Below are 18292 nucleotides of genomic sequence, written 5' to 3'. Positions count from 1 at the left end.
AAAAGAGACTATGTATGGTTAAGTGACCTGCTCAGAATCACACAGTAGGTAAAAGAGACTATGTATGGTTAAGTGACCTGCTCAGAATCACACAGTAGGTAAAAGAGACTATGTATGGTTAAGTGACCTGCTCAGAATCACACAGTAGGTAAAAGAGACTATGTATGGTTAAGTGACCTGCTCAGAATCACACAGTAGGTAAAAAGAGACTATGTATGGTTAAGTGACCTGCTCAGAATCACACAGTAGGTAAAAAGAGACTATGTATGGTTAAGTGACCTGCTCAGAATCACACAGTAGGTAAAAGAGACTATGTATGGTTAAGTGACCTGCTCAGAATCACACAGTAGGTAAAAAGAGACTATGTATGGTTAAGTGACCTGCTCAGAATCACACAGTAGGTAAAAAGAGACTATGTATGGTTAAGTGACCTGCTCAGAATCACACAGTAGGTAAAAAGAGACTGACAAAATCAAGCCTAGGAATACAGAATGAAGCTCAGTAGTATCTCATAACCTTAATCATCTATGCTACATAAGTTAATAATATATATACTCAGGTTAGTAATACATCATTTAATTGCATTAGTTCAATAATACAGATTAAGGGTTGTATTCATTAGTTGATTGTTATGATACAGATAGTTCAGTAATTTGTTTTTTCCATTCACTTATACTTGGAGTGGCTACATTTATTTCACCATGATGATAGGCACAGTCAGTTATTTGCTGAAGATTTATATAAACTGGTTCATCTCTTGGGTAGGTGCATTTACTTAATCACTTGTACAGGTACAGCCTGTTGTTTAATTGGGTAGAAACAGTGCATTACTTGAAGCTGGAAGATGCAGTCTGTTAATCATCTGATATGCCCCATTAGCCTAATGAGCCTGGTCTGCAAGGCCATGGAATGTATCATCATGGACCTCATAAACAAAGACATCAGTAATCTCCATACTCTGGACCCCACCCTGTTCGGGTTTGTAAAAGGCAGATCATGTCTCCTAAACCTGATAGACTTCTTTGAAGCAGTCACCAAAGCTGTAGATGAGGGTAAGATGGTTCACACAGCCTATCTAGATCTCGCCAAGGCTTTTGACACCATCCCCCACTCTGGAATTATAGATAAACTCACTAAACTAGGTATAAATCCCTATGTCACAAGATGGGTTGCCAAATGGCTCACTGACAGAACCCACACTGTGAAAGTATCAGACTCCAAATCCAACTTCAGACCAGTGACAAGTGGAGTACCACAGGGTTCAGTCCTGGGTCTACTCCTGTTCGGTATCTACTTCTCTGAAGTACAGGCTAACACAGAAGGTCTTTGGCTAATGAAGTTCACAGATGACTACAAACTAGGAGCCATAATCGAAACTCCTAACAATGTGGACATCTTACAAAAAGGCCTCACTGAGACAAATGCCTGGTGTCAAAGCCATGGCCTCAAGCTCAATGCCAAAAAGTGCACTGCCATCCCTTTTGGTAAAAACTCTGTACCCATGAACTACCACATAGGCGGTAGTCTACTTAACACCGAAAGTGTGATAAGAGACCTTGGGACACAGGTGAACAGTAGTCTCTCCTTTTGATAATCACATCACCACAGTAGTCAGGAAATCCTTCTATGTGGCGCATCTCATCACAAAAGGTTTCTCATCCAGGAAAAATAGGTAATTGTTCCTCTCTACTCATCACTCATTAGACCCATTATAGAGTACAATGCCCCTTTTGGTATGTACCTCACAAGACATCTACAACAACTGGAAAGGCTGCAGAAATACCTCACAAAGAGGATTACCGGCCTCAAACAGATGCCCTACGCAGACCATCTCAAAAAACTCCAGCTTTCCCCGTTGCATATCGCCTACTCAGAAGTGATCTCTGCCTAACATACAAAGCTATGTCAAACCCAGAGCTGTTGGACATGCTCCACTTAAAGAAATCCCAATCCCTCCGAGCTACACGCTCTAGGGACCTAAGCCTTGTCACCACGATAAACAGAACATGCTGGAGGGATAGATTCCTGTCCCAGAGACTTCCCATACTCTGGAACAAACTACCTATCTAGATCAAACAAAGCTCATTAGCACTCTTCAAGAAAAATCTTGATGATTGGATGGGGAATTATGAAATTCACCCCGGGGATCACTTCTTTGGCTCTGCTTGATGGGGGCACAGGAAAATAATTTTCTTGGGTGGCGAAAGCCAGGGTACATTTTTGGCTATGCTTATCTAGGTCCTAGGGCCAATAGCCTAGTACCTACCTATGAACCTATGAGAACAGTCCACTCATTACTTTTACTGTGAAAGGGCCTGTGACATTTCTGTGGTGAGGTATAAAATCAGTTCAACTTATGCTTAGATAGTATTTCAGCTGTTGTAGGTACAGAAAGTTTTCTGTTTTGCTTGAGTGCAGCCTGTCAGGTCTTGATTTACATTCTGAGTAAAGGATGGGGACCATTTAAGAATACTCTGATAATAAATGTTTCCACACCTCCTATTTTTGCAGTAGCACAAGAAGTTAAAAAAAAAAGATCACTTACAGTTTTAAGAGTTTTAAGACTTTTTTTCTCTTATGCTTTCAGCACTATAATGACAAGCATACAAGTCCCAGGAAGCTGGGCAGTATTTCAGAAACTTAAATTTTGTTTCATGTTGTCTCAGGAACTTTTGATCTGGACATGCGTATCAAAGAGCGCTGTGCTGTAGCATTTATTAGATTTACTAAAGCTTGGGTCTTGATTTTAATCATGTCTGTTTATGTTTTCTAAAAGAGACATTAAGACGCAGCGAATATTAATATATCACTGTTTGGTATTGGGTCATGTCTTTGAATGTGTATTCTAACACTTTACCCATGCCTATTGCAAAACCAGAACAAGAACACAATTACAAATCCTGATGTGTGCTATCTATGGATAGCAGCAGCTAAAGCGCAATAATCGTTATTTATTATTCATACTATAACTTGTAGCCAGCTGGGGTGGTATGTTACTCTTTACAACTATTAATAACTCATAAGGGCAGACAACATGACTAGGAGTGGAGATTTTAATGTGACAACAAAATCAAAGGCAATAACAGAGCTGGAGTCAACAAGACATGATTAAAATCAAAGCCAGTTTCCCAACACATGCATTGAAACTAAGGGGAACTGGACTGCTAGTAACTAATTGCATAACATATTTTCCCTATCCTCTTCCTTGGGCAGATTCGTCTGGATGGTGGACGAACACGCTATGAGGGACGGGTGGAGGTGCTGCTGGAAGTGAATGCAAATGGGACAGAGAAATGGGGCCTGATCTGCGGAGAGGGATGGGGCACACTGGAGGCCATGGTGGTGTGTCGCCAATTGGGCCTAGGATTTGCTAGCCATGGTCTACAAGTACGTATGCAGTTTCTTGGGAAAGATTGACTTAAAGCCTCCAGCTGACATTCAACTGATATCCAAAAATAAATAAGATCCTCCTTTCCATGTCTTGGCACTAGCTCAGAAACAGTGATTGTAGTAGCACAGTGTGGCACATTTCCCATATGATCATTTCTAAAGTAGTTTTCTACTCAAAAAGTATCCCTTAATATACATACAGAACCCCTCCCCTCCACACATACACAGTCACAAAGTATTCATAAAACAAGGGCAGTTATGATTAATCATTTTGTATTATGTTATATTCCAACTATATAATTTGCCATTCCTGAAACTTCATTAATATTAAGCTTTAGTTTCAACTGTGTAACAAATCAGCATTTTGGTTATGCTTACTGTTACCAAAGAACAAGCAGATATATGTTGAACATAACAAAAATTGGGAAAAGAAAACTGGGAGAAACATAGCAGTTTCTAACAATATTCTGCACCTTTGGAGTCACATTAGAGTAAATATTGGTGTCAGACTGAAAACGAAAGGTATGAATGGCTGAGTAATATGTAACACGGAAAGACTCAAGTTACCAAATTACAGGAATTGTAGCTTTTTTAATAAGTCTTTAACAGTTTAAAAGGCTAACTTGGATGGCCTTAAACACAAATAAAACAAATAATTATAATAATATATGCAGTGGTGCAGCAGGCAGCATTGTCACCTCACAGCAATAGGTTCTCCAGTTCAATTCTTGGGGTACCTTCTGTGGGGAGTCTGAATGTCCTCACTGTGTTCGCATGGGTTTTCTTTAGGTACTCCAGTTTCCTCCCATATTCCAGAGGCATGGAGTTGGTGGAGTGGACACTCTAAACTGGCCATAGGTGTGAGTGCATGTGTATGTGTTAGATACAGAAGACCAACTGTGACAGGTGCTAGTCAACCGACAGTATGAACAGTGGCTATAGATGATTGTCACTTTTGATGTGACACCCCACACCCATGTGCAAATGTGAAAAAGGGGCTGTGGATGGATATGAAAAGCAAAGTAGCACATGAAGAACACAACTTGTGTAAATGCAAAAGAAATAAAATGACTATGCAAAAAGTATCTGTTCTAAGTACATCTTTTTAAATATATAAAGCAGGGCATCTTGAAGAATACTAGCTAAAAGATGTGTGTGAGGTTCTATTAACCCTGTAAACTTCTTGTGCACTAAAGAGCTAAGTATTGTTTTAGTGCTATGGCAATGACGTCTACCATGTTTTATACACTCTATAAATTTGTAAGGGTGCCAAAGAGGAAAGGAGGTTGTTAAAATTCACATGGAGACATCCAAGGACCGTTTTTAGTTGTCCCACAAAAGGGAGTATGAGCAGTTTATTACTGAAGCAAGAATTTGGTGCATGCTGACCATTCCCTAGGGCATTTTCACAGATCCGGATTGTAGGAGGAAGAACTCCTTATGAGGGTCGCGTGGAGATTAAGCAAGGTGACAAGTGGGGAATCATTTGTGGTGACAGGTGGACGACTCGAGAGGCCATGGTAGCTTGCCGACAACTAGGTCTGGGATACTCACTGCATGCTGTGACGGTATGTATAAGAACGTCAGAGAAAATAACTACAAAAAACATGTATTTTTCACAAATGCATAGCACTAGTGAGTAGATTTTATGACAGTATGTTTTTTTAAACATGGGTAATCCAAACTGCCTTCCAAAGTTTCAAAATCATTATAATATTTGTATGCATTTGTGAAGTATTCTGCATGAGTAATCAGGGGTCTGAATCCTAAATTCCATCTCAAAAGAGACATGAAGTAGTAATTTTGTTTTAGTGGTTCAAGTTATACTTTTATTTTCTGCCTAATGTCTTATTTTATATATATATATATATATATATATATATATATATATATATATAGTGTCCCATTTTACACTGATTTCCCCACTCTGTATTTGAAAAGCATTGTAAAGGCCAGTGAGTGTAATGAAATGTACACTTGCAGCATATACCAGAGAAGTAGTTAGGTCATTCAGTGTCCTGAATGATGACCCAAGTGATGGTCCTCCCCATGCCAAAGTTGATAGCCAAAAATGAATAAATGATAAGCTATTTAATTAGTCTTCAACTAAAACTGAAGATCAAAAAAATTAAGCGAAGCTGAGGACCAAAAAAAAAATGAGGGGGTCTTTAATTGAAGATGAAGATGAAAAAAGAAAACAGAAAAACAGGACCCCAATTCATGCATTACAAGACTGGCTGCTTGCTGTACTTCAAGGCAGGAAACTGCCAACCCACCCACCCCCACCCACACACACACACACACACACACACACACACACACACACACACACACACACACACACACACAGACACACACACACACACACACACACACACACACACACAACTCCTTGTGCCTGGGACCATCTCCCCAGCCTTGCCGCAGCTCTGACATGTATTGAACTCTTCAAGGCACTTCAGAAATAACTATTAAATGCTGTCCTGAGTTAAAATGCATGAAAGAAAAATATGTAGATTACCATTTTAATGCTTTAGAGGTATTGCATACTAATACCTTATTGTTTATTATTAACATATAGATGACTAAATAGTCTTTATCTACAGTTTTGTTTCATTGGCTGTTTTATAGTTTATTTCCAGTTAAGAAAACCCTGAAATAAAAAAAAAATAGTGGTCTGCTATCACTTAAGGACTGTGAGTTTATATTTGAGAACAGCAGAAATATTTAAATTCAGGGTGCGTGCACTTCATGCTAACCTTGTAAAAGCAGGTCATAGCAACAGAAATATTATTTTCTTAAATGGAAAGGAAGTTACTGTCAAAACTGTGCGCAAAAGGCATTTGTGCAGCATTTTGTAATTGCACCTTGCACATTGATTTGATAAAAAGAAAAGTTGCAAATCAGCCTGTCTACCAAAGACATCTGTTAGTAAAGTACTTCATCTCATAAAAAGTAACTGATTTTCTGTTTGTTTTGGGGATGGGAGTTCCATAAACCATAACATAATAAAAGCACTGATGCCCTGAGGAATGCCTGCCTTTACTCAAATGAAGACGGACACTGCCACTTGAGTTCTGTTCATATATCCCTTTACCATCAGTCTTCAGACTGTAAGTACGAATGCAGACACCGGCCTTCTACTAGCATATGACCTGCCATTTAACGAACAAATATTGCAATTAGTACACAGCACTAAGGAGTAGTCTGAAAAGGCAGCAACCTGGTAAAGATTAGACATTACCTTATGTAATGTATGGAGCACTGCTTTCTTCCCTAAAGACTGAAGGAAAAGCAGGTAGCAAGCGGCTATTTCATACATGAGAGATACAATAATGAGCTGCAGGTTAGACGGATACCTTGCATTTTGGTATGTGTGTGCGTGTGCGTGTGCGTGTGCGTGTGCGTGTGCGTGTGTGTGTGTGTGTGTGTGTGTGTGTGTGTGTGTGTGTGTGTGTGTGTGTGTGTTTTGTACTAATCAGTTTGTGCGAGAGAGAACTGATTTCTGCCCCTTGTTTTCCTAAGGAAACTTGGTACTGGGACGGAAGTAACGTAACAGAGATGGTACTGAGTGGAGTGAAATGCACCGGCAATGAGATGTCCATTTCCCACTGCCAGAATCATGGTGCCAGGATAAACTGCCTACGGACAGGCACACGCTTTGCTGCTGGTGTTATCTGCTCTGAGAGTAAGGAAACTGTAAAAATACTGAATGTTTGTGTTCAATGCAGTGGATGTAAACTTTTTCAGCACTGACCTAATTTATGTACTAGTTTATGTTGATCTTGATAAACTGTACAGAATTTACAGAAAAAAATGAAATGGATGGAAAGAAGCAGAGAAGAGACAATGGATTTTGTTTCATTCGTGCATATAATTCTGGTTTCCTAAATGCATTAGCAACACCTGATAAACTTCATGCATCCACTTTCCATCTGAAGCAGCACGGTGAAGCATGTGGTCTTATTTGTATATTGTATTCACTGTGCAGATATCTACATACTTTTCTGATAGTGCTGTACTTGATCTGAACATAAATATTTGTAGAATACAAATGGAAAAATGCAGTGCTAAGTCTACTCTGTGAAGATGCAGTTTCAAAAAGAGGAGCGATAATGTGGAGGTTTGAAAGTATACCCAGGGGTATGCTATACCGAATATATGTTGTGTTTGCTTGCAGAGTGACACAGAAACCCTTTACATGATGGAAATAGTCATCTCTGCCACCTGTTTTTTGATCCTTGATACAGAAGTCAAAGTCTGCTTCCTGCCATGAAAATGTAAGCTCTCTCTCTCTCTCTCATTGGCAAAATGTCACATTTGGAAATGGTAAGACCAGAAAAACATAGGAGGTCAGCAGTTGAACAAAGCCAGGTCCTACAGGACTGAAAACCAATAGGCAGGGATGGGGAGATGAAGAGAGACTATAAGGAATACTACACTCAGCAGCTTTTCTGTCTGTCAGCATTGGTGTTTATAACATTCCTTTTGCTTTTTTAGATAGTCCCTATTATTACAGACCACCTCTAATCCCCTCTGCCTCTGGAGTAAGAGCAGTTAGTGGATGCCCTGGTGTCTCCTTTTTCCAGCACTGCAATAATGTAACTCCATATGTTCATCATATTGATCACTGCTGCAGTAGCCTAAGCTATATGGATTATATCCTGCATAGGGTATAACAGCTGGCCAGCTTTCAAGGCTTCAGGGCACATTCCACACATTCAAACTGTCAGTCAGTTCAAGCTGAGCTGAGTAAAAAGGCAGGTCTGGGTGCCAAGTCCTACATAGTTTTCCTGCCACCAAAGAGTACTCTCCTCTGAGACTTACTCAGTACTTTTACTCCAGAGGCAGAGGGATTGGAGGCTGTCTGTGATAGTAGGGCCCATCTAAGAAATGCAAAAAGAATAGAGTAGTACACAAATGCTGACAGAACAGAAAATCAGCCAAGTGCGGGATTCCTCAAAGGCTTGCACCTTCACTTTGCAGGGTAGATAATTCCCTTTGCGGAAAAACTTCCATTAAAAAAACATGCTTGTTTAATTATATTTTCCTGTTCTGGAAAGTTTTTTTAAAGCTAGGAGTCTTGTGTTTTAATTTACTGTCACGAGACTATGTTGTAGTTTTAAATGAGTGTGCTGTTTTTCTCCTGTCAGTTTAGTAAAGTAAACAAAAAACATTTTTTCTGCAGAGAAATTGTGTTTCATTTTACTCTGTGGGCTGACAAAGTGTAAATGTCGAACACCATTTTTTCTGCAGAGAATTTGTGTTTTGTTTTACTTTGTGGGCTGGAAAAGTGTTTTAAATTGCTATTAACATATTTTATGCGAAGAGAGTGATTTTTAAAGACTTTTAAGTTTTATTGGCTTTTTGCTCCTCGTTTTGTCTGGGAAAGAGGAACTATTTTCATTTTGACTATGGAACAAACTGTCCCATGGTCGATCTTTTTACCAACCACAAAAAGAAAAAATTAAGCAAAAGCCTTTTCCACCACAATAGGCTAGCAGTTTACCTCAGTCGCAGGTGGGTGACTCTGCTGTAGCCATTAGTTCTACCTCAGATCATTTATCTTTTACCCTGAAACCCTCTGCTGTAGCACCTACAGCCACTATGGACCAGGGGTTAGCCACATCTTCTGCTGCTGTTGGGGTCCTCTGTGTGAGCAAGGGAGACCACTCTTGTCAGTCCTGGAAGAGAGAACAGGGAAATCTTCCCTGTTTCATCAGAATGTTGTGCCTGTCCCTGGGGAAGCGGTTATTGCCATTATTAAGTCTGTTGGCTCCATTTTTCCTGCCAAAAAGAAACAGAAAACTAAACATGTATTAACTCATCTTCAAATTTCCTTAGACAGGGGTAGTTTACGTAGTCTGGCTCCGGATTTAATTTAGGCTATTGATCCTTCTTATACAGTAATTCATGGTATAAAAAAGAAGATATCTCTTTTCCTGAAGAAATTCAAGATTCCAAATCTGGACAGAAAGATGAAGAGAGATACAGGGTTTTCTCCTCAGATTTCTGATACAGACTCAGAGAACTCAAATTCTCTTTCTCTCCATGGGAGTTTCTCTTTCTTTGAGACTATTTTCAAAATATACCGCTGTTTTCAGTGGGAGAAAGTACAGTTTTGTACCTACCATAAATGTAGATGTCCGATAGGTATGCATCTGCAGTCCTAACATATGGGTTGTCCTGCCTCAGGCAGCCCTTCGGTCGGCCGGATTCCAAAGTCTGGGTCTGGCCTCGGCTGATGTCGCTCTTCACCCGACATCATAGCTGCTGTTTATTGGGTATAAAGGCATCAGCCGACGCCATTTTCCTCAGTGTTTCTTGCCCCAGATGCCAGGTGCCCTCTAGGAAGGCTAAATTTGGATAAATGCAAATAATTCCAAACAGTAGAGAGCAAACAATGTAAAAATATATATATATATATATATATATATATATATACATATATACAAACAAATACACCATAATAGATTCCCCCAGCTAGCTAAAAGAGGGGTAAATACCCTAGGAATACCACAGAGGGGAAGGAGGGTGGGTAATCCTGACTGCAGATGCATACCTATCGGACATCTACATTTATGGTAGGTACAAAACTGTACTATGTCCTTCAAGGATGCATCTGCAGTCCTAACATATGGGTAGAATACCATAGCCAAACTGGGGGAGGAGGCACTAAGATAAAGATGGTGTAGTTAAGATCCCTTGCAAAACAGCAGTTGCAAAACCTGCTCGGGATCTAGAGTATAAGGGAAGATTATAATGCTTGGCAAATGTATGCACGGAGCTCCAAGTAGCAGCTTCTAAAATGTCTTTGGTAGCCACTCCTCATAGGAAAGCTGTAGTGGTGGCTGTAGCTCTTGTGGAATGAGGTCTGATATTATCAGGAGTTGTCTTTCCATGAAAAGAGTAGCAAAATCGAATGCAATTTCCTATCCATTTTGAGATTGTCTGTTTTGAAATTGCTTTTCCTTGCATTCCTGTTGCATATGCTACCAGAAGCTGGTCAGTTTTTCTGCTGGTCTTAGTTCTGTCCAGATAGTAGCGTAATTGTCTGTGCACATCCAAGGTATGTAGCAGTCTTTCCCCTGTTCTGTGGGTTGGGGAAGAATGTAGGTAAATGAATCGCTTGGTTCAATGATACTCTGGAGACCACTTTTGGCATAAAGGTAGGGTTAGTTCTCAGAGAGACTCTGTCCTGATGGAAGATAAGGAAGGGTTGTACTGCCATTAATGCCTGTAACTCAGATACCCTTCTTGCTGAAGTAATTGCTAGCAGGAAAGCAGTTTTCCAAGACAAGAATTGTAATTCTGCTGTTGCTGCTGGTTCAAAAGGGGGAAGTGTTAACTTTTCCAGCACAAAGTTGAGATCCCATGTAGGTAAAGGTGGTTTCCTTGGAGGTTTTACATTTTGATTCCTCTCAAGAACTGCCTGAGTAGAGGATGAGAGAAGACAGGAGGATCCATGTTGTATTCTGCTGAAATTGCTGATGCATGAATCTTAATGGAGGAGTAAGACAGGCCATTGTGGAACAGCTCTGCTAAATATTCCAGGATGTGTGCTATGTTAGCCAATGAGACATTTTCTCCCTTTGCTGCACTCCAAATGAGGTATCTTTTCCACTTGGCTGAATAAGTCTTCCTTGTGGAGGGTCTGCGTGCCTCCAGGATAAAGTCCTTAACCCTCTGAGATAAACCTGGGTTATTTTGCTTTATGCAATATTCCAAGCAGCTAGCTGTAGTGTTTTCAAGTTTGGATGTAGGATCTTGTAGTTGTCCTGTGTTAGTAGTAAGGGACATAGAGGTAGAGGCCATGCGTGTGTCCGAGACATGCTTCTCAGTAGCGGGTACCAATGTTGCCTCGGCCAGTCTGGAGCTATCAGAATTACCCTTGGCTGATCCTCTCTGATCTTCAGTAGAACTTTGTACATCAAGGGAAGAGGTGGAAATGCATATGCTGTCAGGTTTTTCCAGCTGAAGGAAAGGGAGTCCACCCTCAAAGCAAGTGGGTGGTATGCTCTTGTGCAGAATTTCTTCAATTGGTGATTGTGTGGGGAGGCAAACAGGTCTATCTGTGGTAGTCCCCATTTCTTTGTTATGGCTTTGAAGATATCTGGATGCAGCATCCATTCGTGAGCATCCGTGGTAGTTCTGCTTAAGGTGTCTGCTAGAGAATTTTCTTTTCCTGGTACAAATCTGGCCTGAAGTTGAATGTTGAGGTTCAGGGCCACATTCCACAGGTCCATTGCCATCCGGCATAGAGGATATGAATGTGTACCTCCCTGTTTGTTGATGTACCACATGACTGTGGTATTGTCCGTCCTTATCAGCAGATGACCCTGTTGAAGGAGTGGTCTGAATGCCTGGATCGCATGTTTCACTGCCAGCATCTCCTTTAGATTTATGTGTAGATTCAGCTGGTCTTGGGTCCATAGGCCTTGTATACACTTGTCCACCATGTGTGCCCCCCATCCTAGGTCTGAAGCGTCCGTGGTGATGGTCTGGCTTGGAAGAGGTTTGTGGAAAGGCAAGCCTCTGTTCAACTGACAGGCCTGAGCCCACCACAGGAATTCTTGCTTCAGGCATGGAATTATTGGAATCTGGGCTTCTAGACTGTGCTTGTGTTGAGACCATACATTCCTTAGGTACCATTGTAGCTTTCTCATATGCAGCCTGGCATGCGGAACCAATATTATGCAGCATGCCGTGTAGCCCAGGGCTTGCAGGACTTTCCTTGCAGTAAGCTGAGTTTGTGTTGTTAATGTCATGAAGTAGACTGGTAGTTGCTTTTGTTTTTCTTCTGTGAGAAAAGCCATCTGAGTTGATGTATCTAGTTCTGCACCCAAGAATGTTATCCTTTGGGATGGTACTAGTCTTGACTTTTGCATGTTGACTGTGTATCCCAAGGCTTGCAACAGTTGTATGACATTTTCCAAATCTTTTGTTAATTTTGCCTTGTTGTCCACTTGTATTAGGCAGTCGTCCAGGTATGGGTAAATTTGAATTCCCTGAAGTCTGCAATGAGCAATTACTGATGCCAGGCATTTCGTGAATACTCTGGGCGCAGTAGATAAGCCAAAAGGCAATGCTGAGAATTGATAATGCTCTGATCCTGCAAAAAATCTGAGGTGTCTTCTGCAATCTGGTCATATAGGGACGTGCAGGTATGCCTCCTTGAGATCTAGAGTCACCAGCCAAGACTCCTTGCCCAGCATGGGAAGAAGTTGCTGGAGGGTCAGCATTTTGAATTTTGGAACAATGAGGTATGTGTTCAGTGCGGACAAGTCTAGAATAGGTCTCCATTGATTTTCGTTTCTTGGTACAAGGAAAAGCCTGGAGTAAAATCCTTGGCCTTGTTCCATAGGTGGCACCTCTTCTATAGCTCTCATCCTTAGTAAGTTGTTGATTTGTCTTAGAGCATCTGTTTTTTGGCTTGGTGGTAGGTTTGGCATTCCTCTCTTTTTTGGTAGAGTGTGGAAGTGAAACCTGTAGCCCTTGTCTATTGTTTGTAAAGTCCATTTGTCTCCTGTAATGTAATGCCAGTTGTCGGAGAATAAGGCTAGTTTTCCACCCAAGGGTGCTTCCAGTTGTTCCCTGGTAGGCAGAACTAGAGCCAAGTCATTGTGTCTGCCCTGTGGAAGTGGTTGTAGTTGATTCTGTGGCAGTACTTCTCTGGTTGGTAGGTTGCCACTGACGTCCCCTGTAGGCACCCCTAGATTGACCTCTGCCTCTTGGGCGTCTATTTCTGCCTCTCTGCGCTCTGGAGTTGTCTGGAAAGGACCAATTCTTCGAAGGCCAATTTCTGCTAAACCTCGGAGGTTGGACCTGTAAGAAATCCTTGACTGTTTGGACAGATTTTGCTTTTTATTCCACCTTCTTTAGAACCTCCTGTGCAGGGGAGCCAAACAAACTTTGTTTCTCCATGGGAGCATCTAGGAGTTTTGACTTAACATGGTCTGGTAAGGATTGTTCTTTTAACCAGGCATGCCTTCGAATCACTGTTCCAGTCATAGCTGATCTAAAGGAAGCCTCCAGTGCATCATAGCCACATTTTAAGAAATGGTTACTGACCTGCTGAGAGTTATGTATCAAATCCTGAAGGGACTTGCGGTCTAAAGGTTCAGGAGAAGACAGTTTTTTATTTAGCTGGTCTAACAGAAACTCCTGGTACTGAATCATGTGAAATTGACAGTTCAAGGCCCTGGCCGAAAGAGTAGCAGAAGTGTAAACCTTTTTACCCCATCTCTCTAATGCTCTAGATTCCCTTTCAGAGGGAAGAGGGTTTTTGGCAGAGGCAGCTGCCACACCTTTAGGGCCCTGTGAAATGGTTTCAGGGTCTGCAACAGGAGCCTTATACAAATGGTAGTGTGTGTCCGGGACCCTGTAATATCTGTCTGGCTTGGCAGGGGCCGGAGGAAGAGAATCAGGAGCAGTACAGGCATCATTATATGCATCATCAACAACTGTTAGTACTGGCAGAATGGCTAAAGGCCTATGCTGTGGTAAGTGTAAAAAAGTCCTTAGCCTTTTCCTTGAATCTGAAAAATCCTGGCCCTGCCATTGGAAGTGTTCCCTCATAGCATGCAAGGTTTCCCCAAAGGAAAATTCTTCAGGAGGAGAAGCAGAAGGAATGGAGTCTTCTGCAACAGAATCCTCATAAGGAGAATATGGGCCTTCGTGAGGGTCTGAAATGTCTGAGTCATCCGAGGAATAATCTGTAGAGACAGGTTCCGGGGGTTCAGTCCTAGGCCTCTTGTCTGGAGGGGGCTGAGCCCCACGTGCAGGGGTAGATATGTCTAAAGGAACAGTGTCTGACAAATCCTGGGTGCCTGCTTCTGTAGCAGTAAATTCAGAAGCAGATTCAGCCATGCTCTGTGAGGCCTCGGCTATCGGAGGCATGCTTTCGGCCGAAGGAAGAACCGGGGGCTCGGTTTCAGCCGAAACCGAGACATTCGCGGTTGGACTAACCGTGGTTTCAGCCGAAACCGTGGGCCGCGAATGTCGGTCCTTTTCCTTGCGTTTTTTAGCTAATTGAGTAGTCGGAGTCTCCGACGGCATTTTGTATGCAAAAGCGGGACCAAAAAACTCCTCTGCAAACTCCGACCGACGTCTAAGTGTCCGTCGGTTGAAGGAAGCACAGGCTAGACAAGCTGATACATCGTGGTCTGGGCCTAAGCAAGGAAGGCAGTAAGAGTGGAAATCCTTATGAGGTATTTGTTTCCCACAAGTTAAACAATTATTTACTTTGTCTGACATCGGCTGAGGCAAGAAAGAGTCCCCAACGGGGTACTTAGCTTTTTAGAAGTCTTCAGTAGTAGAAATCTCTGGATCTGACCGACCGGCACTTGTGAACAGCTTCTGCTTCGGGCACCGGGCGGCAAGAAAGACTGAGGAAAATGGCGTTGGCTGATGCCTTTATACCCAATAAACAGCAGCTATGACATCGGGTGAAGTGCGACATCAGCCGAGGCCAGACCCAGACTTTGGAATCCGGCCGACCGAAGGGCTGCCTGAGGCAGGACAACCCATATGTTAGGACTGCAGATGAATCCTTGAAGGACAACACTGAGGCTTCTCAGTCCTTCAGAAAATACTAAGCTGTTACAGAAGGAATTTCTGGAACCTTCGCCCATTCCTCCAGTTCTGTCAGCATTGGAGGATGTGTGTGTTATTGCCTGTACTTTTTCATGATAGTCAGCCAACTGCCCCTAGAAAGCAGATGGAATGTATAAAGTTCCTCCATCTTTTAAGTTTTGATACACACTTCTCAAACCTGATTCAGCAGAAGTAGCTTAATTTAATCATACTGCTGCTAAACATTTAGTTAATTCCAATCCTACTTTTTCTGATAAGGATGGGAAGATTATTGATAAGTATAGAAAAAAGGTGTTATGCTTCTGAAACTTTGATTTTCAGAGTTTTAAATTGTCAGGCTCATATGATAAAGTGACTAATTGTGAAAGCATGAGGAATGTTTTCTTTGTAGTTTCTTCTTGTGAGGAAAGTTCTGCTTTAAATAATTTAGTTACTTCTGTAGTACGTCATGACTCATCATTTACAGGGCGCATGTATACCTCAATTGATACTTCTTCCAGGGCTATGGCAACTGGTAATGTTTTTAGGAGGCCTGCTTGGCTGCATTCTCAGAACTTACAAGATGATATTTAAAATGAGATTTTAAATTCTGTTTTGAGTAGAGATTTAGTTTTTGGCCTCTCTGCTGCAGAGGTTATCAAACAGTTTGATGAAAGGGGTAAGCTGATACAGGAAATCTGTAAATTTTTTCAGCCTTCCTTTTTCAAATTTTCTAGGAGATTCTCTAACCCCTCATGCAATTTTGGCAAAAAAGCACAATAAACAGCAAACAAAATTCAGGTAAACAGACATTTAAAAAGAAATGACAAGGGGGTTTCAAAAAGAATTCTGTAACCTCTCAAAACCAAGGACAGTCCAACAAGTCAGAATGACTGTTTAAGGGATGCCCACCCCCACCCTGGCAGTCCCATTTCCCTTCCTGAAAGTCTGAATCTCCACTTTGCTCTTTTGGCAACAGATAGTTTCAAATGGGTTCTGAAGACCATTCATCAAGTTTACAGATGGCAGTGGGAAAAATTCCTACTTTTCAGGGGTAATCCCTCATCCACCAGGCTAGACTCTTATCTCCACCTGTCCTTCATCACATGCTGTCCCAAGGTGTGATAGAACCAATTCCCCCCTCCCAGGTGAGGAAATGTTTTTATTCAAGGATATTTTAGTGCCAAAGAAAGAAAAAGGCATGAAGACCAGTTCTAGATCTTTCTTTCATAAACCTGTTTATGATAGTGCACAAATTCAAAATGATATCACTTCACAACCTGTTACCTCTTCTTCCTCATTCAGGTTTTCTGGTACCACTAGATTTAAAAGATGTTTATCATCACATCTCTATTTATCCAGTCTTCGGGTGTTTTGTAAAGTTCTGTGTGTGTGTGTGTGTGTGTGTGTGTGTGTGTGTGTGTGTGTGTGTGTGTGTGTGTGTGTGTGTGTGTGTGTGTGTGTGTGTGTGTGTGTCTGTGTGTGTCTGTGTGTCTTTGTGTGTGTCTGGATCACATTATCAGCTCTCTGCCATACCATCTTGACATCTCTGCTACTCTGAGAGTGTTCCCAAAGTGTCTAACTCCAGTTATAGCTCATTGCACTGTACAGGATATCCACATTTTTCCATATTTAGATGACTTGATTATCTTTGCAGTCTTTTTCAAGGTGTCAGGAATCTCTCATGGGTCTATATTAGGTCGCCAAAATGGTATTCTGGTGTACACCTATTCAGCGACCGGTAATCAGCAAAAATCGCTTCAGTGATTCGCTGAATTCACTAAGGGCAATGAAATAGTTGCCTGAAGCACAACGGACAGACAACTACAGAACTTTGCACTTTTCTCCACTGTAGTGCAATCTTGGAGTTGGTATATATATATATATATATATATATATATATATATATATATATATATATATATATATATATAGTTAGAGGGCTTTGGGGGGGGCAAAGCCTCCCACTTGGGTGGGTTTGAGTCAAGTAAAAGTTGGCCCATTGTGCTTCGGGCAACTATTTCATTCCACTTAGTAAATTCAGTGAATCGCTGACTCGATTTTCACTGATTAGGGGTCGCTGAATAGGTGTTTGACGGAATACCATTTTGGCAAACTAATATAGACCGATCTCTCACTTGGGTAAGAGATCTCTTACACAAACTGGGATTCAAAGAAGACTTTCAAAAGTCTTTTTGACTCCTTCATGCAGGATTGTGTTCTGGGAAGTAAGATAGGCACCTAAGTTCAAAGAGCTTTTCTTCCATAAGAAAAAATAGATCTATATGTAGAACTGTCTCTTAGGTTTTCCATCAGACTTCAATCAGTGCAAGGGCATACCTCAGGATTTTGGGTCTCATGACAGCTATGATTCTCATGATACCTATCACAAGATTCCACATGAGAAAGATGCAGTGGTATCTGAAGTCTCTTTAGTCCCAGCACCAACATCCTTTGTCTTTCTAAATCTCAGGTCTGTCAGGAGATAAATCATTTGTTGGAGATAGCAAATATCCATGAATCCAGGTCTCCCCTTCTTCCTCCCTGTTCCAAAGCTGTCAGTTACCACAGATACCTTAGACTTTGGTTGAGGGGGCAGTTTCAAAAAAGATAAAAGTGCAAGGTGTGTGGGACACCAAGGACAGATACAAGCGCATAAATAAAAAAAAAGAGATGCTTGAACTGATCAAGGCACTTAACTCTGTGAATCATCTTTGATCCCCAGGACCTCTTCAAGTTGCTAAAAACAATACAATGGTCATGTAGTATATCAACAAGAAAGGGAGAACCAGGTTGTATACCTTTTGCAGACTAGTCATGTTAGCTAGGATATAGATTCCCAGTGCAATATCACTCTATGGAAATCTTGCATTCTGTCAGAACAAAACTATGTGGCAGACAAGCTGAGCAGGACAAGGGCAGACCCTCACAAATCAAAACTGGATCAGGTGTCTTCCAAATTTGAGTTATCTTTTGGGAGTTCCACAAGTAAACCTATTTTTCTCCTCCCTGAACAATCAGCTGGCAAGATTGGGCTCCAGGACTCTATGCAAGAAGGCCTGGACGACAGATGTCTTTTCTTTTCCTTGGACAGGAATGTTCTGGTATACTTTTCCACCCTTTCCAATAATATCCAGGGTATTTCTGAGGATTCAGAAGGAATCTCCCAACCATTGTGGTGATTCCCTTCAGGCCCAAGCAACCATGGTTCTCCCTTCTTTTGGAAAAGACCAGGGACAATCACTGTAATCTTCCTCACAGAATGGATCTAGTCATGCAATCAGCTTTAATTGACTGCCTAGATGATAATTCCCTTTAGTCAACTGAG

At 41.5% G+C, this 18292-nt stretch overlaps 1 protein-coding gene across 3 annotated transcripts in view; it reads left to right on the top strand.

Annotated features, from left to right (window-relative positions):
• The window catches only part of LOXL3 (lysyl oxidase like 3), a 914626-nt gene that overhangs the window by 728050 nt on the left and 168284 nt on the right, over positions 1-18292 (top strand). The window contains exons 8-10 of one of the 3 annotated variants that reach the window (XM_044063978.1): positions 3214-3387; positions 4803-4958; positions 6916-7078. In XM_044063978.1, coding sequence (XP_043919913.1) covers positions 3214-3387; positions 4803-4958; positions 6916-7078 — 493 coding nt within the window. The remainder of the gene's footprint in view (positions 1-3213; positions 3388-4802; positions 4959-6915; positions 7079-18292) is intronic. The other 2 variants (XM_044063977.1, XM_044063976.1) reach the window with 2 other exon arrangements.

The sequence above is a fragment of the Protopterus annectens genome, chromosome 2.part2 (genome assembly GCF_019279795.1).
Source record: "Protopterus annectens isolate FY-2018-M chromosome 2.part2, PAN1.0, whole genome shotgun sequence".
NCBI lineage: Eukaryota > Metazoa > Chordata > Ceratodontiformes > Protopteridae > Protopterus > Protopterus annectens.
This window is presented reverse-complemented; position numbering and strand designations above follow the sequence as displayed.